Here is a 27662-nt window from a genome sequence, read left to right on the forward strand (position 1 = left end):
CAGGTCCACGCCCGCAGGGATGTCCAAACCCGCGGGGCTGTGCCGATAACTCCAGAGAGTCTGTGCCGGCGGGCAGGACCCGCACGCATCTCCAGCCTGGCCGACGCCGCCATTTCACAGGCTGCGGATGGGGACAGGCGGGGTCGCCCCAGGCCCCGCCCCAGGCCCAGCCGCGGTGACCCGGAAGTGCTCGGCAGACACCGCCCGTCCCTGCCGGAGTGGTAAGATGGCGGCGGTCTCCGTGCTGCAGGCGCCGAGCGGTGGTTTCAGCTTCGACAACTGCGCTCGGTGAGGCGCGGGTGGGACGGTGGGGCTGGGTTCGGGTGGCAGCGGGACACTGGGGCTGTAGCCAGGGGAAGCTCTCTGGCCGGCCGGCCTCACTTCCCGCGATGTGTTTCAGGAACTCCTTGCTGGAGGCCGAGCTCGTCCAGAAGGGCCTGCGGCTGCCCACCGCCCGTAAGACGGGCACCACCATCGCCGGCATCGTCTTTAAGGTGAGGCGGGGTCCGGTGCGTCTCCCCGACGCTACGCGGCGGGTGGGAGGCTGGGACTCGGTGGCTTTTTCCCCCAGGCCTAGGCCGAGTGGGACAGGGCCGCAGCCGCCCCTCGCGCCTGAGCCGGTCCCGGGGAAGGCCACTCGGCCCCGTGGCAGCCTTGTCGGGAAGCGGCGGCCTGGCATGGCTCGCTGCGGAGGTTCCGCGATGCTGAGTCATTCTCGGCGTTCCCGGCTCCCGAGTCTCGGCCTGTGTGGAGATGGCTCCTGTGGCCTCCCACAGCAAGCCACCCCCTGCCCTTGTTAATCTCGTCATCGGTGCGAGAAAGATCCCCTTTGGAGATCGAGGTTTTGGGAATCATTCTCTCTTTCTGTAGGATGGCATAGTTCTCGGAGCAGATACGAGAGCAACCGAGGGGATGGTTGTTGCTGACAAGAACTGTTCGAAAATACACTTTATTTCCCCTAATATCTAGTAAGTGTTAATGTTATTTATTGTGTAATCGTATTGGTAATAGCATTGGGATTTTTAGCCGTGTTCTTAGCTAAAAGCAAACGTTAAGATGTACTTTAAAATGATAATGTATTAGTAAGGCTTGGGAATTTATTTGCATTTCATTTCCTCTAGTGCTCTCAAAATACTGACTTAAGAGAGAACTCAGTTTCTTAAATTTTACAATGATGGTGTTGAGTTTTTGGTTGGACTCGATGACTTTAGAGGCCTTTTCCAACCAAAACAATTCTTTGATTCTATGAGATGACTTCTACTTTTTGGATAAAGCAGAGGTGTTTCTTCTTTCCTTGCCTCTTCCTAGATTTCTTTTAATGTTTTCCAGTTGTTGTGGTGCAGGAACAGCTGCAGATACTGAAATGACAACTCAGTTGATTTCTTCCAATCTGGAGCTCCATTCACTATCTACTGGACGACTTCCAAGAGTTGTCACAGCTAATAGAATGCTAAAGCAAATGCTCTTCAGGTAACTGAATGAGTTTCTTGTTTATTTACACTGTTGTTAAAACCATTAGGTAATATTTAAGCTCCTGTGAAGGAGCATCCTTCCTTGGCCTCCATAACCTTCATAACAAGACTTTAGGAATTACTTAAATATTGCTCTTTGCTTCCTTTGCTTCTTTTGAGATGAAATGGGAAAGAAATTAAGTCTGTGGTGTTTTAGAGAATTGATAGTACAGTTGTACCTTGTTGCTAGTATTTATAATGCAAAAATAAAAGGACGATAGTTTACTAAACTGTTATGTGTCTTTGTGGTGAGATGGCTGGACCAGTAATAATCTTGTAACATGCAAGCTTGTACAACTGAAAATCTCACATGAAAGAATCACTGCCTCAAAATGAATTTTATTTTTGAAATAATAAAGTGCTGAAGCCTACAGCTGTTAATAAAGAAGTCTGCTGGTGTTACAGTGTGATGAATGAGTAAAATGGTTGGAAGTTGTGCTTCAGCTATCCTAAGATTTCCTTTGATTCTTGACTGATCACAGTTGGTGGCAGCTGAACTTCCTAGCTAGTGGCACAATGCAGAATGCTCCCTTGGATTGAGGGCATACTCTTCAAACTTTCAGTGTTCCAGTACAGTTAGCACTGCCTTTTGCAAAAATAAAAATGGTATTGAAAGAGAAGAAAAGAATGAAAGGTGTGTTTCAATTAAAGATACATTGTTCAAACTATTGGAAAGTCTCCAGGAAGGTGAAATAAAGCAATGAAAAGGATGTGCCTTGTGCAGCAAAGTGACTGAGATAAGCAACAGTGATTCAGCTCAGCCATTTAATGCTGCGTTTCTAGGCAGTTTGCTTTTTCTTTTAAGTGTATTGCAAAACAAATGAAGTTAATGCAGCCAACAGCATCTCATGGTGGAAATGAAGGACTCAGTTTTCTTTGAGGTCTGAATAACAACTTAATTGCAGATACAGAAATTTCATTTAAGGATTCAAAACTATTTTGAATTATTTCCCTGTTAGCACAAATGTATCATTCAGCCTACTTGCTTGTGCAGTGCTTGTTCTTTTTGATCCTGAAATATACCATATTTTAGTCAATGTCCTAATTTAAAGTACTGCTCATGGGCAGCACAAATAGTCTGTCTAGTAGAGATGTCCGGGGTGTAATTGTGGAAAAATTCTCACAAGCATGCACTGTGTTAAAGAAGCACAGCTTTACTGTGGCCTTTCAGATTCACATGTAAATATTGCTCCTAGGTATCAAGGCTACATTGGTGCTGCCCTGGTTTTAGGGGGCGTTGATGTGACAGGACCTCACCTTTACTGCATATATCCCCATGGATCAACTGACAAACTGCCTTACGTCACCATGGGTAAGTGATGCTCCCTCAGAATTGTAACACAACTGCCAGGTTAAAAGTGTGAACATTTCAAGGCGCTGTTTAAAGTGTTTTTACTTAAATTCCATCATGTACTGGGAGCTGTACAAATCTCAGACCTCCAAGAGAAAGTTGTACCCATATTTGTAAGGCAGGTGCACTCTTTCTTTTCTAAGGCTTTACAAACATGGGCTGTTACACTAGTGAAGCTGTTGGAAACCTGATATTAGTAAAGTTGCTGTGTGCATTCCCCAGCATACCTTAAAGCAAGAGCATTGTTGTCTTTACTGTATGGAGCTTCTTCGTGAAGAAGTTTGTGTTACTGGGGGCAACTTGACATTAGCCATCAGGTTATTAAGTGTTAGTATTCCAACTCTTTGCCTATGTAATGCCTTCTGTGAGGGGATAGTGCAAATACTGAAAGCTGAAATCAAATTTCTGCATGCTTTTTTGGCATTTAGGAACTACCCTGTCAAGACCAATTACAAAAGCAATGTTCAGGATATATTGTGAAATACAGTCTTGGTAAATATATTCTTGTTTGCTGGGTTTTTGACTATGAACAAGATGATGGAATAGTGTGGAAATAAGCACTTTGTGGTAGCAGGATGCAAATCATAGCTTTTCTGGAGTGTCTTGTCTCTCTCACTGGAAAAGCAGAAATAAAATTGCTCAGTTTGCAACATTCCAGATGTACAGAAGGAGATGAAGAATGATTAGCAGGAGAGAATTAAACTTTTGAACTCTGTAGTGCTTTGCAGTAGCAATAATATCAAGTAGTGAAGTGACTCTTGAGCACATACCCTTTACCTGTGACCTTGCTAAACCACCCAATTAGAGCCTTTTATGAGTATATCCAGGAAGACACTACTACAGAATACAAAATCTTCATCTGTAATCTTGATTTGTGACTTCAACTTGTCATTCCTCCTATGTTTTCTAACTATTCTTTGTCCATATCCCCTAGATAATTTTTTTCTTTAGACATCTTGTTTTGTTTTTAATTATTGAGGGATACTTGGAGAGTCTCTGTGCTAGGAATCCTGAAGTAATAAGCTGTAGTAAGCTTTGTTACTCAGAGAGCCTTAGTGATCACCATCATCCTCATATTTTTTTGAGAAGGGAAATAATACATGCGCTGTTGAAAGGAAGGAGACACACATCTTGAAATATTACAGAACTTGCCAAGTCTCTGGCAAAGGGGGGATGTTTTCAGATGTTGTGCCAGCTTGTTTAGTTCTGAGCTCTCTTGTGAAGAGGGCACTAATTGGGGTTTAAACGTTAAAAAATAGTAAGAAGTATCACTGAGAGACTGGTAAGAAATTAAACTAGTGCCTTCTGAGCTAGTAATATTCTTGAGCACTTTCATCTGTGTCTTTTAAGGCTAATGCCCCACTGGGAATATATATATATGGAAAAAGTAAAGTTATGAACATAACCAGAGTTGGAAATGTTTGTCTTAAATTAAATGCAGGTGATCACTGTATTATTTCAGACTTGCATTTGATTTGAGACTAGGATGACTTTTAAGTGAAAACTTGATTTTGGTAGAGCTGTGAAAGTGTAATGTAGAGTCCAAATAAATATCAGGGAAAAAAATGATCTGAAATAAGTGTGGTGGATTCGTAAATCACATTCAACCTGTGTCTGTGGTTGACATCTCTAGAGAAAATACCTATTTACTATATTCTTGGAAATGTTGAAGGTTTTTCTTCTGTATCTTTGAGCTGCTGAAACAGTGCAGCTGTTCCCCTGAATCATCTGGTGAACTCTAATGAGAACTGTGATTATCTTGTGGAAATTCTGCAGAGGTGGTGTTGAACCCATAGATGGTGCCATTACCTCAGGAACTGGCAAATTACTTGGCAAGTGAAATGCATGTAACAGTCATGTGATGTCATTGTTTAGCCTTTGATATATAAAAAGTAAATGTCTGATTCTTCTAATTGCCTTATGCCCAATATTGTAGTAAACTGTAAAGCTATGAATTGAGCTGCTAGCAGTTGACTGCTTGAATAAAATCACACAATTTCCTTTATATACATGGCTATTTGCATGTCTGTGGTTTTAAAGCTCCAAAGGATGGCATTCCTGAAAATCCTGGCCACTTCTCTTTCCCCTCCACAAAAATAAGAGAGCAGCAGCATAAGTTCAAAAAGAGTAGGAAGCAGAAAGTGAGTGGATTAAGTTCATTGTAGTTTAAACTTTGTTGTTTTCAGCTGTACCATATTTGTCTGGTGATTGCATGTTACTTTTGGCCATGCTGTCAAACAAAGCCCTTCTCAGAACAACTGTCCTTTACCTTTCTACACCCAGTACACTGATACTTTTTCCAGTGCCTAGGATATATTTTAGTAAAGATCAATTTATACATATAAATGAAAGAACTGAGACAGCAGAGAAAATACCACAGGTTAAATGAGAGGTAGTAGTTGGCATTGTATTTACACAAGTCTATTGTTATTTGTTCTGCACATGTTCTAAGGGCAGTTTATTAAATCGGGTTAGGTTTTTTTGGCTTGTTAATTTCTTAAAGTTTAGTAGTAAATAGGAAAGATGGTTTAGGTGTTGGATTTTTGCTTGTTTTGATGTGCTGGAGTGTGTTCGTGGAGGTAGAGAGTGGTGTCCTCTCTTGCAAGGGAGATTTAAAAGATACTCAGTGCTTACTCAGGAGTGAAAACATCAAATTAAACTGTTTATGCTGACAAAGGACAAAATTGGATTTCAGCAAACGATGCAAGATCGTCTGATTGCTTGGCTTGTCTAGGAAAGCTTCTGGCCAAGACATAATGAAATGCATGCATAAAATTAAAGCCGTTGGAGTCTGTAGTTCAGTTTTCGGAAACAGTAAGTATGTTCCAGTAGTCTCTGGTGGGTGGTGCTGGTCCCCTGGTACTGGTGTTGCTTTGTATTCATAAATCAGCTCTTCATGCATTGGCAGTGTCATCCTGCAGAGCAAGCACTACTGCTGCTGAGACCCAGCCCCTCAGCCAGGAACCAGGGTAAAAAATGATCCCAATCGATGGGGCTGTGGGGATCACTGAATTTTTACCTAGAGTCAACAGCAAATTGAATAACAATGAGTGTGTGTGAATAAATGCCCTGTCAGGGAGCCCTGACACTGATGGATTAGGAAGTGCTAAATGTTATTCTCTCAAGGCTCTGTATATCCTCTGGTGTGGCAGGCTGAGGGAGCAAACAGGTCCTCGGCTGATGAAAATGGACTGTACTTAGCAATAAGGAGTTGTCTTCAGTGAATGGCCTGCTGTAAAAGATCCAGTTCACCTGTTTTAGAAAAGATACTGCAGTGGCAAAACATAGTGAAAATTGTCAGCTGGTGGTTTTGGGGTTGTGGGGTTGTTTTGTTGTTTTTTTTTTTTTGCTGTGTAGCTATAATTGTCTTTCTTTTTAAGTCAATACTGAAGTGGCACAGCTGCTCAAGAAAAGACCAGATGGGATTTTTAAAGCAAGTTTATTGCCGTTGACTCCAAATTTTTTTTTTTTTTAATAACTTGGCTATGAAAACTTATGAAATGACCACTGTTTCTTTTAAAAAGGGGGAGAGGAGGGGGAATCTCTTATATGGGCTCGTAACTTACCTGGTCCATGCTAATTATCAGGCTGAAAAGCATTTGCATCAGAATAGAGCTTTGCATCTCAGTTTCTGTACTTCTTTGTAATTTGTCTGGCATTAGGTGCTAGATAATTACTTCCTGAATATTTGTATCTAAAATGCATACATAATGCATTCTTTGGAGTTGATACAACCTTTTTTTTTTTTTCTTGATGGTTGTTTCCAAGGTTGAAGTGTAACCATTCATAGCAGTCAGTGATTCTCAAAAATCTACCTGAGGGTTATTTTCATGAATGTTACAAGTAAATGATGATTTGACCAATTATACTTTATTGCCCTTATTGCTCATAGACAGAACTGTTATAAGATTCCAATATTAAAAAAATCCAGCAGAGAATATCTTATTTCTGCACTGTTTGTGTGTAATTTTCAAAGTAAAGTTCTCTAAGATAAGTACTTGGTTTGCTATTACTTTGAGCTCTGTTGAAGACACTACTTAATGATGCATTATCTTGCAGCTTTTCTGAATTCCTTAATGGATTGGAGGTTAGCAATGCTGAATCCTAACTGGTAATATCTTCAATTAGTTGTTGTTTGTATGAGGGGGAACATCTATCCTCAGTTAATGGATGGTGTTTAGCAATGTTTGAATTTTACCTGTCTCTGGATGTTGTTTGAGAATTGTTAAGCTTGTTTCTACTTAAAGGCAAAGCATGCTTGTTAGAAATGAATTATTGGTGGGCACTGAATGTATGGACAAGAGAACAGCTGTTTCCCACATACAAACAACAACTCCACAGACCCTTAATATCTTAGTTTTCTGTGCTTTTACAGGTACTGCAATAAGAAAACCACACTGCTAGTGTTTACTTAAGTTTGCAGATTTTATTGCCAGCTCTCCTGTTACAATGCATAGCTTTCACAAGGCTGTTGGACTACTTGGAACATTGTGAGGTTGTTTAGATCTCTTGTGGGATTTGACAAGTTGAGGGAAGTTGGTGTAATTGGGTAGTGGGGTTCACAACTATGCTCACAAGCAACTGTCTGCTGCTGGGTTTCTGCATTTCTGCATGGGCAGTCAGGTGACAAGGTCCCAGTTCACCAGCAGTTTGAAGGGGTGTTGAGGGGTTTCTCTTACTTAATGTACTACAACTGAATATATGCACATCACCAATATGTCACAAAACAGTTTGTATTGCAGATGATTCGATGAAGAAACTAAGAGGTGTACCTCTGTGTTTCTAAAAACATGGTGTTTGCATCTGGTGCTAGTAAGAGTAAAGAATTTTCATTGTGCCATTTAAGATTACAAAACCCTGTTCTTTCAGAGAATGCTTAGCTGTGCTGTGAGACTTTTGCTAAGGCACCTTTAAAATGCAAGCTTATAAAGCTTATGTTCAGGATTTATGGCCAGTAGAGGGAAAAATGAAATGAGTTTATTCAGCTTTTCCAGCCTTACTTCCTGTTCTGTTAGAACCTCCTTGGAGTCTTGATTTTCAGATGTAAATGTCTACCTGTAGGTTTTTAATCAAATTAACACTTTCAGCAGCTCTTTGTAAATGTAGATGCAAACAGCCCTATAAAGCATTTAGTTGAAGTTAACATTAGATTTGGCATTTACTTTCAGCTGGGTAACATAGCGAGATAATCTATACAAATATACTTTTAAGGATTTCACATAATGCAGTATAATGTGTGGTGTTGTCCTATCTCTGTGTCCTCCACCTTTTCTTTGTACGTTGCTGAGATCTTGCCCTTGGGTTCTTTTGGGAACTTCTTTTCAAAAGGAGCTGGAGGAGTGAATCCGGTCTGAGCCAAGCAGGGTATTACTGCAGTATATGTCATTGATAATTTTTGTCTGTAGAAGATTTAAGAAATTAAGAGTGCTTTTTCTTAACTCAGCAGCTGCTGTAGTAATTCCTGTCAGATGCTGCCTTTTATACTTTCATTCTTGCACATTTTTCAGTCTTTGTATTCCTTTTTCAGAGAACCCTTTTCCAAGGGTAAGATTGTTTTCTGGTTTTGAGGCTTCCCGTGCTATTCAGCATAGGCCTTCATTTGAGTCTAGTAAGACTGTGGTCTTAGTCTGAGACTATATCTCAGATTATTATTTTTATTTCCCCCTCATTAGAAATATTCCTGTGGTGTTCCACAAGAAGAAATACTTTTTAGTTCAAGTCCTGTATTTGTTTTGGAAGACATTCTTGACCTTGTTTGAAGGACCAGTAAAATTCCTTTTATCTGTGATTTGTTCTGTGATACCAGCTGTCTGTATCAGCATTTCATTTCTGCTATTAGTTGCATTAAAATCCTTTTTATTCCCAGTTTCAGCATTTAAAAAAATGGAGTCATGAATTGCTCTGAGGTGTAAATGAATAGTCATTGCCTGTAATACAAGTACACACTTTGAGTGTCCTACTGCTTTTAGATGTGATGTATTTGGTACTGTAAAGGTAATGATCCTCAACCACAGCAATATTCTGTAACAGGAGTATCTGTCATATTCATTGGGATTACCATGTTCATTGATTTGTGTCTGTAAATCTGCTGTTTCTACCCTTTAAATTTGATCTATAATTGGACCTCCTTAAATGGTTCAGATAAGGTAGTCTGTATTTTCTCAACAGTGTCACTGTCAGCTTCTCCTTTTTCATTATACATTCAGCAGACTTGATAAAATCAGCAGGACACCTCATTTGAAACTGTTTAATCGCTGCCTTTTTCTTCTGCTAAACCATTGAGGTGGTCAAGCGATATACACAAATCATTTTAAATAGAAAATATGGCTTTCTCTGTGACCCAGCTAAACAGATAGCAGTATGCAAAACAAGTTAAAAAGTAATAAATGCCAAAAAAATCTTCTAATTGGACTAAAAAATTGCAGGTAACTTTATTCACGCCCCAAAAGTGGTGCTCTCTGAAATATGGTTAGGGCCACAGACAGACAAGATGCCTTCCTGAGGACTCACCCTTTCTGAACAAAGCAAGTTTACAGTTTCAAATAGTGCCAGCCTTCTTTTTGTGCTAATTTACAGAAAGCACATTTGTAACACTTGCAGTTACAGTGTTTGGGTAGAGATGGCTCCTGTTCAGTATTGCACTGGCACTGCATCCTTCGAGAGAAGTAATATCAAACTCTTGATTTTGTATCTGTCATTTTGTCTATTCAGCTGTTTATTGTTAATTTTAAAAAATAATGGCATAAACACCTAATAAACTGTTTAAAAGTAGGTATGGGAAATAACCTGGTGGCAGCAGCCAGTTCCCTGTTACCATTGCTGATTTACTCATCCCCACGTGTAAAGGTGACTGTGTCAGTGCAGCTTGTTAAAGCAATCTATTCTTTCCCAGTGTCTTAGTACTAAGTGACATTCCTTATAATGTGGCCAGGCACGAAAGTGGAATGGAGGGATGGAGGACTAGGAATTACAAACTGGCATTTGGTTATCTCTATTTCTAATCTCGTTTTCATATCTCATGGTAAAAAAAGAGGCTGTTGGAACAAGGACTGTGACAAGTCTGCGCAGTAACTGTACATTTAGGATTGAATTAGATGGTGGACTTGAAGACAGTAGGCACTTTGGAGTGTATAGTAAGCTAAGGTAGACTTAGCTTGGTTTGTGCTGCTGATACTTGTTATCATTAAAAAATACTGTAAATACACTGGCTAAAGAAGTATCCTTATTTTGTTACCATAGGTTCTGGATCACTAGCAGCTATGGCAGTATTTGAAGATAAATACAAACCTGACATGGAGGTAAGAAATGTTGTTTTATTTTTTTTAAACCTCCGTATTCCTCATGATCATAAGAATTCAAGAGGTTTGAAGCCTTAAAGTTAAATCTACTCTAATTTCCCTGGACTTCAAATATACTGATGTCAGCTACTGCAAATAAATTGGTGAATAAAATTTACAGTAATATAGCTTTTTGCAAATGTATATATGGAAACACTTATGTGATTTCAATGTATGTGGAAGCTTTTCACCTACAACTTGCTAATTATAGTCGACTTCAGGAATGTAACAGCTCTTGCATAGCCAATATTCCAGATTTTCTGTCAGCAGCCAATCCTTCTCTCTGTCTTGTAGAGAGAATGCATGATTGTAAAATTAACAAAAAATGTTCAAGTAATACATGAAACCACTTAGATTTCTGGCTGACTGAGTATAATCAAAACTAGTAACTGCACTTTTATTTTTAATATCTACTTTTAAAAGATGATGATCAGGAGATTTAAGATTGTGGGTTGCCTGTGTTTTGCTGAGGATCTTGATAAAAATGGAAAAATGCTTCCTCGTTCATTATAGAGAATCATTCAGGAGGGCTAAATGCTGGAGCATCATGATTAAGATCAGGAAGAACTGTTCAGTTATGGGTGTATGCAGTACATTATTTCTGTATTATCTATAGTATTTACTTACACTTAGTTAAACCATGTTCAATGCCTGCTAAACTAAGCAACAAAAAATCCAGATATCTGCAGACAATTGATGAAAAAAAAATCCAAAACAATTAAAGGACTTTCTGTAACCCTGTTTTGTAAAGTGCCTTAGTCATGTCAAGCTCTCTTTTAAACCACACGAATCCCTTCAGACTGTCTGGATATTCCTTCTCAGTCTGGTTAATAATTTTACTATGAATCAAAAACTGAGAATTGAACCAAAATTGAAAATGGAACCCATTAAAAATGGCTTGGAACACTTGACAGTTGCAATTGGTTCAGCCTAAAATGCAGGTGTAACAAATCTTACAGTTATTCAGTATCCCTGAATAACATGGAAAAGGAAAAAAATGCTTTGTTTCCAAAAAGGTCTTCAGAAGTTCCTCATCTTCATAATGCAACTGTTGTGGGTCATTTCCTCCCTTCAGATGCTGGTGATGGTCCCATAAGTCCACTGGGTTCCTCTAAAGTTGATCAATTAAGTAATGTCATACCCTGTCACATCTCCTGAAGAAACGTGATGCGTGTGTAATACCAATTGATCTAAAATTAACCCCACAAACCCAACTTGTTTGGAGTTTTCCATTAAACTAATTTAAGAGTCAGCAATAAGCAGTTTCCCACTTGTTCCTGTGACTGGCTTCTCTTCTGTCAGTATAGATGGAATAATTGTGGAAAATGGAATAAGATCAGGATTCCTGTGTTGCTGCAGCGTTGTGGGCATTATGTGACACACTGGACTTGTGACCTCTAGTGTATTTATAAATGCTATCAGCAATATTGGAATATTCTTAGTAGGCAGTCAAGTGTTTTCTATATGTAGTGTTGCACTAGATGACTGGTAGGAAGAACCACTAGAGGTTCTTTACTAGAGGTAGACTCTACTTTTATCTTCTCCCCTCACTGCTGTAAGAATGACAGTCTCTTTTTCAGCCTCTGGTGTGACTGTGCTCTTGGCATGTGTGCTATTCATTCTGAAAACATGGGCTACAAATCCTTGGAATCAACAGCTACAGCAAAATAATCCTCTTTCAAAGATAAAAATGTCAGAGCTCTGCTATGAAACGAAAAATTTCATCTTACTCTCAGCTAGTTTTCAAGCTTGTTTTTGGAGTCATTCTTTGTGTAAGAGCAACCAAAAAAGGCACCAAAAATTGGTAAATCTCCAACTTTTCCTATTTTAGAAAGGTCATCCTAATTAAATTGTCTTCATACACAACCATAAATGGCAGCAGATATTCAGTGTTCTAACAAGCCTGAAGAAGTGCAGCCTACCAATTTGTAGAAATAGATATTGAGGTCTTTGAGACTTGCGTGCACCTTAACCCTTCCTTTGTTTTTACTAGATACTCTAATAACAATTTAGCAATTGCAGTCACTAAACCAGCAAGGTTTCAGGTGACAAAGCTCAGCTGTACTCATAAACGTATTTTGTTGCTGCTGCCAGCTTAAAATATTTACCTTCTAAGTCAGAGGTGTGTTTTTTCCAGTAAAGTAACAAAATAAATGCTATTTGTGCTGAAATGAAACGAAATCTGAAGCATGCTCTGTATGTTTTACATAATATTTGCTATGAAATGGTAACAATGGTAAACTTAAAATTTCTGGAGATTAATAAAATGGGTAGAGGATTAACATTTTTCTGTCAAGATCAATACCTCTTTCTTTTGCACTAATTGTCAGAATATCTTGCTAGAGCTACTGGAGGGTAGTGGTGTGCTTCAAGACCATCACATCACAGAAAAAAAGATTCAAAGGCAAACTGTCCTGCACCCTCTGGTATCGACTTGCAAATTAGCATCTGGAATGTAATTAAACAAGCTTAATGAAAGTAGCAGCTGAATACTACTGGAAAAGACAATCAGCTTTTTTGCCTCTGATATATATTCTGTACTATTGAAGCTGATCACCAAACGCATCGTGTGAGCACAGTTAAAAAAAATTAGCATTTATTTGAAGAATAGGAACTGTTTTTCATTCTGTTATGCTTTTGGCATGCACTGGTGTCCCATGAGAGCCATGCCACAGCAGATAGTGCACAATATTTATAAATCCATGACAGGCAATAATAGCAACTTGAAAAATTCTTTTGCTAGAATTTCAAGTTGAGAGCTGCCAAAAGCTGAGAGGATCAAATCTGCAGTGGCAGCTGCTGTGCCCTACAGTTAGAATCGTAGACTTTGAAGATGCTCAACTTAAAAAAAAAAAAAAAAATAAAGACGACTGCAGGCTTAGCCAATTTTTGCAGGTTTCTAGAGCCCTGGCTCTCTGCCTTTTGAAGATGAGTTGCTGAAGCTTCTACCACTGCCTGAGGCATGCTAACACCAGCAGGATGTGTTTTTTTCCATAGACTTAGTGTGTCTTCAGATTTAAGTAGCACATGCTTTATCAGTGCCAACTGTGATGGTCCTTTCCCTGGCTGCAATGCCGGGAGATGATCTTTACCCAACATCCTTCAGAGAAAGTGCTAAGATAGATGGTGACGTACCCAAGTGCCACTTCTGCCGTCTGATTTATGGAGGCATGTTTCATTATGAAGCAAGTGCTGGCCTCTAGAGGAACCATTATAGATTGCTGAAGATGTGAACACTTTCAGCCCTGAAGGCCTGTAGATGCTTCAAAAATGTAATGCCAAGCACCTAACTACTGTGGAACAATATTAATCTGTCATGTGGGCAGCTATAGATCTACTTTAAAAAACTTAAGTGGAAGAACAGCACATCTAATAGAGTGTTTTGAGCTTAGATCTTTCATTGCAGCCAATTTTTCTTTCGACAGAGCTTCAATAGAGTAGCCACATGGTTTTCAAACCTTACAGGCAGATTTTTTTGCAAATGCATTCATGCCTTCTGGTGTTAAAGAACAGTAAAGAAATACTCTTGAGTCAGTGGGTATGGAAACCGTCATGGTCTGGGGAAAAAATGTCTACAGTATTAAATACTGAGATTCTGGGTTTATCTTTGCTGTGCTTGTTGAATTCCTAGGGAGATTAGGGGGGGTATTATCTATTTTATTCTGGTATTTGATTTCTGTTGTTTGAGAAATAGAAGCTTTATGTCCGTAGAGGAATTACTTGATGTGTGGTGAGGCTGTGTTGCAGCCTTCTGACAAGAGTTTCATGTTTAAGCAAGGAAACAGACTGCTTGTAGCTTCATCGCTTTTCCATATTTCATCAAAACAGCCAGGGTTAATAAAAAGAGGATCTAAAAGGAAGAGAATCTGTAGAAGCCACAGAAAGCAGAACTATTTCAAGGAAAGGGAAGTAAATCTTAGTGCAATGAGTCCAGGGGCACAGAGTAGGTGCGAAAAAAAACCCAAAAAACAACCCCCAAAACCAAAGGGGAGAAGGTACATGTTTATTTCTAAAATGGATTACCCCAAAAAGGGGAAATTATATTTGCTATTTGCAGTCCTTTTTTTTTTTTTTTTTTTTTTTTTTTTTTTTTGGTTTTTTTTGAATTGTGACATGAAAGCAGGTGATAGTGAATGAAAACAAAATACTCTGGAGGAGTAAGAATAGATTAAAAGTAAGAGGGGCAGCGCTGTGCTTACTATATTCCAATTGGAGCGGGACATTCACTCTCTGGCAGCAGCCATGCTGTCCCAAAAACTGTTTTGCTCTCCTCTCCTTCACCTGTTGGCCAGGTCTCCTTTTGTGATCATTCTGCAGTGATTGCTTTTGCTAACTTGTTTGTTTTTGACAAATTTAGGTCAGGAAGTGATCTTGTGAGCAGTTCAGATGGCAGATTGCAGTAATGCTCTGTAAAAGGAGAAATAACCTTTCAATGAATAGTTGCTGCTGTCAGAGTAGGTGTGTTCATGATGAGATTATAAGAAAGAAGAGAACTGCAAGTTGCAAAACGTGTAAACTCAGGCTTTTCTGGTCCACAGTTTTGTTTCTGGCTTTGCCAGGCTTTTGAGCAGCCCCTTATCTCCAGAGTGAAGTTGAGGCATAGAGAATACTGTTCTCCAAGTGTTTGATGTGTGCTTATCTTTGCTGTTTTGAAGTAAAAAGTAGTCTTAAGTGCAACTTTCACTATGCACCTCTTATTTCAGTAAAGGAATACATCAGGCATAGTACAAAATACTATGAAAACATGTCACTTTCTTCTCTTTTTAAGCAGCTGACACACAAATCATTCAAATGTTTCCATGCTCGTATTTCCTACTGTCCCCTCAATATGGTGGAATAATTTTTTTGTTGTTGTTAACTACTGACAATAATACTGAGCTATTTTTGGAAACTGTCAAAACTCTCTAATCTTCAACAATAGTTGTCTCATCAGTCTTATTTAGCCTGCATCTGTGTGATTCAGGGCTCAAGAGCAATGACAAGCTGCATATGAATTCTGTATTCATTAGTGATGGTGATCAAAATGCCGGTGTCCCTGCCATAGGGCTCAGGTGTGGCAGTCTGAAGGCTAATCCCACCAGCTGACAGTCGGAGGTTTAATGGCTCCATGGGAAGGTGACCACTTGCTGGGAGGTTTGTCTGCTGAACTCAGACAGCAGACAATAGAGATCAAGACAGACTATCAGAGTTAAGCTGGAGAGCCTGCCTGAGATACTTGAACCCCTGGTGGTGTCAAACACAGAGATTAAGTAAATGGGGGGGGGGGAGGAATCTGACTCCATGAGCAAAAATAAGTACTTAGTATTTGTGTGCTCTGTGTATCTGTTTTTCATTACCCAGTGACAATAACCAAGACAGTGGCATTTCTTGAGGGGCACTTCTTGACTGCCTTTTCTGACAGAGCTCATGGTGATACAGATTTCATGCTTTCTCTACATACCTGTGTTGTTGTCTCCTTTAGAAACTTGAATTTCCATGGTTAAGTACCACGTGTACCAGTGCAGATAGTCATCTAGAAAACAAAGGCTTATCGTGCTGTTACTAAATGTTGAGGTTAGCTTAAAATTATTCTGTAGAAGCCTGGTTTCCATGTGACACTTTATAGAACTAAGGTTAAACAGGAAATAAGAGGCTGATCTAAAGTGTGCTGGCTTCATGTGCTCTGGAATGGCTGGGATTGCTGGAGAAGTATTTGATGTGTGCTTTCTGAATATGTAAGGGCACAATTGCTGTGCAGAAATCGGGTGGGAAACTGCCAACAACATCAGTCTCAGTTAGCAGTGATACCCAGTAGCACCTTCTTCTAGTTTTCTGTTTACAGACTGTATCGAGGGAAATAAATTTTACCTGAGTTTAAACTGGGCCTTGCTGCATGACTAAGAGCAACAGTGTCATCACCTTTATGAAAATTACACTTAAGCTTTGTATGTAGTAGTGCGGACGAGCTAGTCCCAAGCAAGGCTCTGTGTTGAGATCACTTCCCTGCACTGGGTAGCTGGAGGACAGGTAACTATTTTTGATGCGTTTTCAGGAGCAGGTGTTCCAGTTGAAAATTGTTTCAGTTTGTGTATCTCCCACAACTGCAAAACACAGATAAAACATCCTGGAAAATGTTTCAGGTGACACAAAGTCCAAGTGCTGCTACTGTGGTGAGAGCTTTGGAAGCAGTGTGTGATTCCTGTCTGAGCAGGTAAGAGTGGATGGAAGCATGGAAGAGGGTGGAAGGCAGGTAGGAGTTGTTGGGGAGGCTCTTGCCCTACCAGTAAGCATTATGGAGCATTTTGGTGTATTAGGGCCCAAGACCTTTTTCCTAGCAAAATGTTGACCTTCGTTCTTTCCATCATTTCTTCAGAGGTAAAGGCAGTCCTACAGATGGATATTTACTTTATTTGGTGGCAGATGTGTTATTACTGGATATGAATTTTTTGATGTGCAGTAATAATACAGACTAATTTGAATTGTCATTTTTGTATGCTTTACATATCTGGCTATTTCCTGGTTGCTGAAGCTCAGTGTGTTCCTCTGTGGTAATGCAGCAACACAGAAGATTAAGGGTATTGCTCTGCCAGAGTAGAACTTGCAGGCTGGCAGAATCTACATCTCTTACTCTTCTTATTTTGAGCATCAGTTTCTTAGAATAAGACCTTGAACTCCACCCAGGTTTAAGAAGTGATGGGTTAAAGGAATGAGATGAATGTTCATATTCTTAGTTCAGAGTATTAAAAGAAATCCTGTACTTGTGAGAGGAGCTTGTAATTTAATTCAGTACCATGGGAAATATGTATTGTAGCATATTGTAGGAGTGACATATAGGAGTTAATGTTATTGAATAGCAGTTCCCAATCAGATAAGTTTCTTGTCTTGGCAGGTAATTTGGCATAAATTGTTAATATAAATCCAGGTTAGTGGGGAAGACATTATTTTAGTAAAAAAGATAAACTGCTGATTAATTCAGTATAGAACTCAATTACAAATTGAAAGTGTCTCTGCGGGACGCCAGTACCCTAAAGACAGCAGATGTTGAATTGATACTCCAGCATATTTCACAGTGGTATGAAATATTAACATGGTTTATTATACTTGTGTGGTGTATCAGAAAGGGGGAGGTGGTGGTGAGTCTGGGCTTGCAGGCGTCTACCATCAGAACATGGAAAAACTGTAATTGCTGAGAATAATAATTAGGGACTAAGGTGCGTTTTGTTTGAGAAGTTCTTTGTAGAAAATAGTTAGAAAAATAAACATTTACTAACATAACTATTCACAACAAACCCCACACCAAATTACTTGATCTCTGACTCTGTGATCTACTAATGAAGGAATATAGGTACATTGTGTAAAAACTGGAATTGCTGAGCTTTAACCAGACTGCTGGGGCAGTGCTAGGCTCTCAGTTTTTTTGCATAATACCCTGCTCATGCCATATTTGTGCTGAAGAGTGCTGCTTCCCACCAGTAGTAATTGTTCTGTATTTTTCCTGTGAGGTAGGCAGCACATTAATCCAGATGTCTTCATAGTCCAAGAATTTAAGCAAGCTGGAGTTTTGTCTTAATGCACTGTATGGTGGTGGTGGCTCTGTAGATTTTTGCCCTGTGATGAACAGGGTAGTAGTGCCACTGCACAAGGAAATTTGCAGTGTGTGAAACTGAAACTGGCTTGTGCTTTTTTCCCCTTTCTTGTAAGTGGAAGTCCAGCTTTGAAAGCTTGCAGAGAGGTTAGAATTTAGACAAGAGTATCTGAAGTCACCATTCCCAACAGAAGGCATGCTCCACAGTGCTTGAAGCCCGTGTGTTCTGGAGAGAAAATTCTAATCATATTTAATAGTCTTTGAGTCCTTGAGACTGTTGTGCAAATATTGAGTCATTCACTTGCTTTCCTGCAGGTGAATGAAAGTAATGTTTGAGAATTTAGAACATTTCAATTTCTTGTAAAATAAGGCTGAGGAAAGAGGACTGGAAAATACCATGGTACACGTTACCTTGATTTAAAATAACCTTGCTGTTTAACATACAAAATAATAAGAGTTATTTCACTTTCCCTCCTCACTTTGCTTTAGAAACTACGGAATTTCTGTTTATCTTAGTATTTAACAGTATTTCAGTAAAACTGAAGTTGTATGTAATATTTGAAGGTGTATATTTCTCTAGATTTAAGTGTTTTGATTCCAAGATAGCATGTGGGTGAAATCCAGCAGATTGGAGGCAGTGCCATCTTTGTACCTATCCATGGAACAGTCTTAGCCCCAGATATCTTTAGATATTTTATTTTTTTCTATCACATGCTGGGAACATTCTGATAATTTCTGTCCACTCTTCTTCACGATGCTTGTTCCCAGGACCTTTCTTTGTTTTACTGCTCCACGTCACCCAGGTGCTGCTATCTTACAGATGTTGATTTTTCATAACCCCTTTGCCTTTGGTGCGATCATTGCTTTAAATCCTGCTTGCAGCTTCTGTCTTGTAAATGCTTCTTTGTGCTGTGGTCATTTGGCAAGTCAGTGCAATCCTGAGTTTTGTGATTTGGACTCCTGATCCTACATACTAGTCACATGGATGTACTTTAATAGCCTCCTTTGCATTGTGTGGAGTTAGATCTTAGTATTCTGCCTCCAACTTCTATTGTGACTGTTCAGAGCACAAAAAAAAGGTGTTGGAGGAAAAAGATGAGTGGAGAGCTAGAAAGACTGGCTATTTTGATCAGGTGAAAGAAAGTTAGAAGTTGAGAGAAAAGCAAACTACTGGGATTGTAGCATAGATTTATTGTTAAATAAAATTACGAAACCAGGTTTGTCATTCATTGGCTTAGGTGTATTTTGTGAGGACTGGTTAAACATGAGTGAGGTTTAAATTACAGGTGCCAGCCCCCTGCCAGCCTCAGAAGGCAGCCAAAACAAATCCATTCTCACTAATGGAGCCTTTCAACTCCCCTTACAAGAAAAACACAAAGTACTTTGCTTCCCTGTATTGTTATCTCTTCAGGCTTTGCCAGCAGATTTTAGCATTGCTTCCAGTTACATATTGATCTCTACCACAACTTCTCCCAACAGGCAGGCTTATACTTCCTCTCGCATGTTGTAGCTGCTGATTGCTCTTCCAAAGTGTAATTATGCTTCTGGAGGTGCCTATGTCCTTCAAGAGGTATCACTTTCCTAGGTCCAAATTCCCAACACTCCTTTATAGATCTATTTTTTTTATTACCATTGTCCTTCCTAAAGCTTGATTATTTTTCCCTCTTCTTTTCCCACAAGTCTTACAGATTCTCACCTTAAATAGTATCAGCTTTTTATATAATCTGGAAAAAAAATCATTCTGTTGTAAAACTGTTGTGATAAGTATTTGGATTTTTATTTTTACCAAAATTGTCTCTGATATTCGTTCTGTCCTATTTCCTGTCTGTATTTCAAATTCTTGACACTATTTTGCTGTTGAGAGCTGCACTATATATCTCACGCCTAACAGCACGCTGGTAGTCTGCAGAAAGTGGTATGAATTTAATTTAGAAAAAAATGCTTCCTACAGTTTTTAAATTGGGAAAAGACATCTCCTGCTAAACTTGCTTATGAAGGTACAAAATATTGAGGAAATAATATTGACAAAGCTATTTCAGCTGCTCCCTTTGCTGCTGGAGGCATAATGACAAACCTGTTTAAAAGCTACTGGTAAAGACAGTAGTAGTGGGACGTAGAAATATCCACAGCTTCTGTAGGAAAGTCTCTTTTCTTTCTTCCTCCAGTAACATTTGAAGCCTGGAAATAGCTTAAGTGGGAAGAGAAACTTGATTCAAGTCATATACAAGAATAATGTGTAAAAGTTCCTTATTGGTGCTGTTTGGGACTTGCACTATAGCAGCTGTGAAGAGGTAATCCATCAGTTCTTGAGTGTCTACAAAATGCAACTCTCCAGATAACAGGCTTAAAGTAAAGATTTAATACAGGCTCTATCTACTATGATGTTGCAGTGACAGTTTAAAACTCATTCTCTAAATCTCAGCAGACTTTATAGCCAGCAGTGGGCCCATATAAAGCTTAATGGCATTGCAAGGCATAAATCATCTTTTAAAGACGCTACCAGTAGCGCCAATATTAAATGCAGACAATTGTCTGTGTTATAAATAATTTATCAAACACCGTTTCAGATTAGCCTTCCATGCTGAGTTATTTATTTTAGCCTTTACTGTACTATTCCTAAGACACATTTTGAAAGATCCATTACTGGTCACTTTAATGAACTTGGGGCTCTGTTTTCTCCCCCTTCAAGCACTCCAGTACATCTGTGGTGACCATTACAGGGCTGATCTGGACCTCTTTGCGCCTTTTACAAGTGCTGCCCATTTGTCATGTGGTGGTAAATGGAGTTGCACATTGGAGTCCAGGGACACATGGTGTGATGTGGTGATGGAGACAAACAGATAGCTCTATAAAGTGCTGCTTGTCACAGCCGCCTTGTATTGCGACGCAATCACTCTTGCTGTAATCTCATTTAGGCAGCAGTGTGGACCCGAGAGAGTGATATTCCCAGTTAGCTTGGTCTCTGCAACCATAAAGCAGGAAGTGCTGCTTTTATATACTCTGAACTTTTAGGTTGTTCTTTTAAGATTAATTATTACAGTGACTCATTCCTGCCTCTGTACTTAAGACTGTCAGCACTTTTCATGCTAACCCCCTGTTTTCTGACTGTAAAACAGCAGTCCTTGCTGGAACTTCCTCTGCAGGACCTCCAGCAAAGAACGTTGTGGAGTTTTTCTTGTGGCTATTCTGGTCATCTTTTTAAATTGTAAAAGGGAGGAGGAGTAAACCCAGCACTGAAGCAGGGTTTCTGTAATTAAAGTTATTGCAGGTTCCCGAAGCAGGCTGCACTATGTCAGATGAAAATGCTGAGGTTAGGGTTTAGACTTTTCTCAGCATAGTGGATGTCTTAGTGCAATTACAGCTGAGCTCCTCTGGCTTCAAGGGCTGTGTTTAGAACTACTTTGATAACATTAAGTTGATAGAATATGATTTAAGTAAATAAAATTTAAGTTAACGAGGGGACTCAGATTTACAGTTGTCTGAAAATGATTAAATTAAAAGGGAAAGTGACACAACTCCCCATCAGTCTGCTTCAATTTTTGCAGTACTTTTCTTACACTAACACATTACAGCTTTAAAGTATTCTGGTTTTGCTACCACCTAACTTGTAAAAGACATCTGCTGTTCTGGACTGTTCTACTCATCCTGTTTTATTCTATTTACTTTCACTATAGCATTAAAATACCCTTAGCATGTAGCAACTCAGTGACAGTAGTCTTCTGTGAGTTGAATGAGGAAATAGTTGCTCACCAGTTTTATTACCTAAACCACTGAAGAAAGGCACAGGAGTTATTTTTACAGCTTGTCTCTTTTGTTCTGCTCAGCTTGGTAGAAAGTGTAATTAAGTGTTTGGGGGGGGGGGATGTTTGTGTTTGTTGGGTTTTTGTTTCTTTTTTAGAGAGTGATACTAATAAAAGTGGGAGTGAAATAAGAATTTGTGCTATTTCTATAGGCTGCTGAAAAAAATGGCCCTCTCCTGGTTGATCCCTTAATTAAGCTGTTGGAACAGGAATCCTGCTATTACCAAGCTCTTTTCTGGAGGGCCACTGGAGAATGTGGAGTATGCCCCAGGAGCAGACGCGATAGTGGCTGAGCTAATTTTGTGCTCCTCTTCAGCTGCATTTGGACACTGGGGTGTGTGCAGCTGCTGCCTGAGTTGGGTGGGCTGTGGCTCTCAGCATCGTGAGTTTCAAGTGGCAGGACATCAGCAGAGCACTAAGGCTTTGAAAACAAAGGCAAAGTTAAAAAGCTGCATTTATCACGATCAGCAGTGACTATTTGTTCTTTTGTTCGTGATGCCTAGTGGCAGGAGATTATTCAAAGGTGTGAAATACCAGCAGAACACTGATGAGTGATCATGGTGAACTGAGCAGTCAGTTATGATTGTGATGGGCTGGCTGAGCAGCAACTGCCAGGAGTGACTTGAAGATAAGAGTCCAAATTTCTTTATAGGTGTTTCAGCTCTTTACTGGACCAGGTATGCTCTAATCAGTTTTCAAGTAAGTTCCTTATACATATTTGAGAAAAATGTAAGGCATCTTATATGCTCTGCTATGTACTTGGACTGAAAAGAAATGTCTCTGTGTGCATCTGTGTACAGCCATCCAGCCACAATCCACAATCTGTTACACTTTTTGCCAGACAGCTGAGCTCTACTCTGTAGTCTGTATGAACTTTGTTGGAGCTGAGGATGCAGGGCATGTCTTGGATGGTTTTGTGGCTCTTGGCATGTAACACAGTGCCCTGTGAAGAAGTGCAGGGCAAAGGACCCCACCCTGAGCTGTAGGGCTTGTTTCAGGTGGTAGTGTGTCTTGTCACAAGGATGGGCATGTGTAGGTGCTGAGAACGGATGTCTGTACCTGGTTTTTACATGAAAGTTCTTCTGCAGCATTTCTTTGTGCTCACCATCCTTGGTTACATTGCAAAACTAAGGATTTACGGGCTGATAATTTCTAATAGCACTGGATCTGACGTGCAGTTTCCAGTAACTCCCTTGGAAACAGAAAGCAGCCCTGCCTGGGTCTGTAGAGGGAGCCAGCGCAGCTGTAATGACTACTCTGCTGCTACCGTAGGCTGTCGGGCACATCCAGGCTTGTATTGCTGACGCTGTCACCTCGGTAATGTTCATGCCTCTTACAGGGGAGGAATGATGAGGATCTGTTCTAATATTGTAATGGAGAGTTTGAATTTGAAATGCAAAAGAGGCTGATCTGAAGGTTGTGTCTGTAAAGCTGACACTACTGCACTCTCTTCTAGGCTCTTTACACAACTTCTAAAGAGCAAATGTCCCTGTTTGCTGCAGCATGTGCTTGCCCTTCTAAAAGGCACTATATACACAAAGCCTGCAAGAAAGCAAACATTAGGACTTGTGCAGGAGTATTGCTTAGTTTCAGATGCAACAAAAGAAGAGAGCTTTATTTCCTGTTCTGGTTTTCTGGTCTAGGTTTGTTGCAGATGATGTTTGTATGACAGGTAACTGAGACATAGACCTGCTTTGGAAACATACACAGTGAGTGCTTGAATGAACTGTACTGAGTATGTGTTCTGCTTTAGCTACCTATGCAATGGCTGAAATGTTCAGCAGAAAAACAGCAGCAAAATTTCCTTCCTTTCCCTCCCTTCCCCCCCCCCCCCCCTTTAAATATTAAGAACTACAAATTTAAGTGTTTTGACAGAGGTACTGACTTTGACCAGTATTTTAAGCAGGTTTAACTCCTCTGTCCTTGTGTTAATGACTGGAATTAGAAGAGCTGGCCAGCTCCAGCTCAGCACAGAGCTGGGCTGCTTTGCACTACAGATAGTTGATTGCTGAATAAATTCTGCAAACCAAGCTATGGTACAAGATCATAGAAAACACTTTGGTACTACAGAGGATGACTCAATGGTCCCTGCCTGGGGAAGTCTTGTAACTAAACTAGTGTGGCTCTTTAATTTGTATGCAGCTGTTACACTGAGGGCACTACAGGGACCTTGCAACGTACACATGGCACAAAAGCCTGGAAGATAAAAATGGTAAAATTTATTTTCTCTGTTCATTAAGACAGAAATCTTCATTTTGCTTCCTTGACTGTCTTTAAAAGTCTGATCTGTCCTCGGGGTGGTGGATCATGACCAGGATAAAAGGTTGTCCCTGCAGACAGTCCCACTGTTGAGCATCGTTGTTAATGCTCTGCAGTAGCTGGTGACTAAAAAGGCCCTGGTAGCTCGCTCATTGTTCTGAGAGCACCCAGCTTCCATGGTCACATGGACCAACATTTCTGTGAAATGCCAGCACTTGTGCACTGACAGCTTTTTGAACTTTTCCAGGAAGAGGAAGCCAAACAGCTTGTGAGAGATGCCATCGCAGCTGGCATATACAACGACCTGGGCTCCGGCAGTAACATTGATATCTGTGTTATCAGCAAGAGCAAGCTCAATTTCATCCGGCCGTATGATGTGGCCAACAGAAAGGGGGACAGGTGAGTAAGCTTGGAGCTTGATATTATCCAGGCTCTTCCCAGCAATTCTCATTTCCTGTAATACTAAATTTTGTTAGAGTAATCTCTAGTGCTGTGGAGAGAATTTTAACTAAACAAGAAAACAGAATTAGTAGCTGTATCTGCAGTTGATAGAGGCTGATGTGTGAAGGATACAGAAGAGCTGTTTACTTCCTGCTGTTTTTAGGGGCTGCTCCAGAGTGCACATTTGTGACTGAGCAGGTATTTCGGTTTCTCTTGTTACCAGGTGGCAACACAGTGTTGTTCTGTGGTGGTGGTGAAGTTTGTGTGGTGTCAGGACCACCACTAGCACTGCTGTACCCCCTGCAGCTCTACCAAATCATAGTGTGCAGATTTGGAAAGCAGTATTGGGCATCAGAGCCTGTCATTGCAGGACAAAACCAAAAACCAGGGGAAAAACCTCTTCAACTCCAGCCTGTGACTGCTGGGTTGTATTTTGTTCTTTCTAGAGGCCCTTTCTAGCACATACAAGATTTTTAGGACAACACAGACATTGTTTTGATCCTTAGATCAAAACTGTCAAGTCTAGCATGATGTGCTGAAAGGACAGGGTACAGTTTATAGCTAAACACAGCAGGCAAAAGGTTTTTCAGTTGGGCTAAACCTGAGTCCCATTTCCTGTATGAATAAACAACATGCTTATAAGCATTCCTAACCTCCCAATCAAACACTCCTCTCACAACCACTTCTAGGATTTAGAAACTTGAGGTTTTTTTTATTCTGAGTTCTTCAGTTTGGCAAGCCAAGTAAAAAAAAAAAAAAACCACACTTCTGCATAGCCCCATTTTACTGCTCTGTTCATTTTCTTAATGCACATGGGGGGGGGTCGTGCAGCATGTGACATTGCCCTGCACCTCCTTCTCAAAGTGAGATGATTGTTTCCTTAAGACTAACACTGAAACAGACATTTTCTGTCATAGATGTTCACATGTTAAATGTAGCCTTGTCCCCAAAGTTTAAGTGTAGATCTGAGTGCAGAAGGGGATAAAATTCCAAATTTGAGAGAGGAATGGGCAGATTAGACTTCTGCACCCTCAGGTGTGTTGCTTGGGGAACTCCATTGCTGAAGTGGTGAAATCACAGCCCCCCCCCCCAAGGCAGCTGAAGGGTCTCTAAGCTGTACTTCTATGGTACATGTAACAAGCTGTGCAGCTTTTCCACCCAGTGCCAAAACAGCTGAGTTTAAAGAAAATCCCTTTCCGCTATGGCCAGTGTTTGTTGATTTCTTTACTGGCAGTGTGTTTCCTAAAAATGCTCATTTCTCTGAAGCTTCAGCACTCTGGAGTTGGCAGTAAGCACACTTCCTCCACTTACCATGGACTTTTACAGGAAACTTCTAGAGAAAGCTGATTAGTTCTCAAATTTTACACAAGTGACATCTTCCAGCTTAATTTTCACCTCTTTCTTCACAGGCATGGCAGATACAAGTGTGAAAAGGGAACTACTGCTGTTCTCACAGAAAATGTATCACTGCTGGAAATTGAGGTGGTGGATGAAACTGTACAGACCATGGACACATCCTGAACCATCACCCGCAGCCCTTCTGCCTCACTGAAGACCAGCAGTAGTTGTGTAGAAGCCTTCCAGCACCACGAGAAACAAACATGCAGCTGACGCAGAATAAAGAGCTTCTGTCCATTGTCCTTACTGAGTGGTTGCACGTGGTGCTGATTTCTTTTGCTACTTTTCCATTCTTACCAATCCTGTGGTGTTTGAGATAAACTAATTTCAAATTGTTTCATACAGTACCACATAATCCTGAGGAAAAAGCAAGCTAGCAGAAACTCCACCTGTGTTATTTTCTCACTTAGTCAAAAGGGAAGGCCTAGCATCTGCACTTGACTTCAAAAGCTTAATTGGTACCAGTCCAGCCTGGAACAAACAGCCAAGAGAAACTTCTGTACCTGTGCCGCATAGTTTTCCACAGTTGCTGTAGTCCAGTTGCCCATTTTCTGAAAAAATATCTACAAATAAGAACTATTAGGAATAGTTTAACAGATTTAGGCCTCTTTTCAATGTTTGCTTAGGCTTTTTTAATACATATATTTTCTTTAATACTAGATTTTTTTTTTTTTAAAAACAAAAGTGTTTATTTTGTAAATCAGTTTTTTATTTATCTAAAAAGGCACAATTGCAAAAAATTACCTTTTGAAATACATTTACTTATAAGCACTAATAAATTTTATGTAGCAAGAAAGTGACCAGACTTCTCAAGATACTCAAAATTTCAGCTGAGCTTCCCTGGAAGCCAAAGATCCTTTTCTGTGTTACACCAGGAGAGGCGCAGCACAACCATCCCTCTGAACGTGTAGCTGCCACCGTGGCTTAAAGGAAATCTGCAGTGGAGCAGTGACAGTCTTAACTCTAAGGATTGCTAAAGAAGCTGGGTATAAATTAAACAAGGTAGCAGGGGAATGTTGGAAGCAATTTGGTGCCTCTGCTTCGTTCTCATGCTGATTTGAATTTCCTGAATCTCTCATGAGAGCAGCAGGCTCAACTTTCTGCTGAGAAGACTCAAATAAAATGGCACCTTGCATTAATGATACCAACATTATTCACAGCAATTAATAGCTCTTCTTTGCTCCCCTATATAAATAGTTTGAGATTTGACAGAAGTAGTTGAAGGTAGCACTGCAGTTTTCCTTTAAGCAGAGCAAATTAGGTTAAAAAAAAATCAAAAATATTACTAGAAGCATATATATATGTGTGTGTGTAAAACCCTCTAATCCTAATCTCATTTCCAAAACATTAAGGATTGATTGCTTTTCTTAAGAAAGAACAGGCCCAGGCTGCATTGGAACTGTCAGACACAAACGCAGACATTGGCACACAGGGCAGCAGTGCTGAACAGGGCAGTTCCTTCCCCTGCTGCAGTCCTTGAGGACGTTCAGTGCAGCGCTGCTCCTCTGAACAGGCAAATGAAATGGAAACACTTGAACGTGAATCCAGGTTTGTTCCTAAAGCAGTGACTGTTTCTTATCGCCAGTAAGGAAACAAATCATTGATTCAATGAATGAATTTAGTTGGCTGAGAATTTTCATGTAAAAGAAGATGACTCCTTCAAATCAGGATGAGATTTTTATAAAAATTCACATTCTGTAAATGAGCTTTCACAGTTAAATAGTTGGGGGCTGAGCCTTGTGTAGAGTTAGATACACAAAGCACTTTTTCAGACATGTTCTAAGTGTTTCAAACACTGCTTTGCTTAGGTTTTACCTGCAGTACTCAAGGTAGTACTGAATGTGGAGCAGTATCTTCACCAAGATCAAGTTGGCTTAGATCAACACTGGTTTCTAACAAGAACCTGTAGTCTAAAAAGATTCATGCCAAACAGGAAGAGAAGTTTAAGGAGAAATTCTTTGCAGAAGCAATGCTTGTTTGGGATTCCCTTGGCACATTTTT

General features: G+C 40.1%; 1 protein-coding gene across 1 annotated transcript; it reads left to right on the forward strand.

Annotated features, from left to right (window-relative positions):
• The first annotated feature begins 226 nt into the window (after positions 1-226).
• PSMB7 (proteasome 20S subunit beta 7) lies at positions 227-25888 on the forward strand. Its single transcript, XM_054393460.1, has 8 exons — positions 227-288; positions 401-494; positions 871-968; positions 1330-1470; positions 2708-2823; positions 10102-10160; positions 24070-24221; positions 25673-25888. Exons 1-8 carry the CDS (start codon positions 227-229, stop codon positions 25782-25784), a joined length of 834 nt encoding a protein of 277 aa, XP_054249435.1. The 3' UTR covers positions 25785-25888.
• Positions 25889-27662: the final 1774 nt, after the last annotated feature.

Source organism: Indicator indicator, chromosome 28, assembly GCF_027791375.1.
Source record: "Indicator indicator isolate 239-I01 chromosome 28, UM_Iind_1.1, whole genome shotgun sequence".
In the NCBI taxonomy this organism is placed as follows: domain Eukaryota; kingdom Metazoa; phylum Chordata; class Aves; order Piciformes; family Indicatoridae; genus Indicator; species Indicator indicator.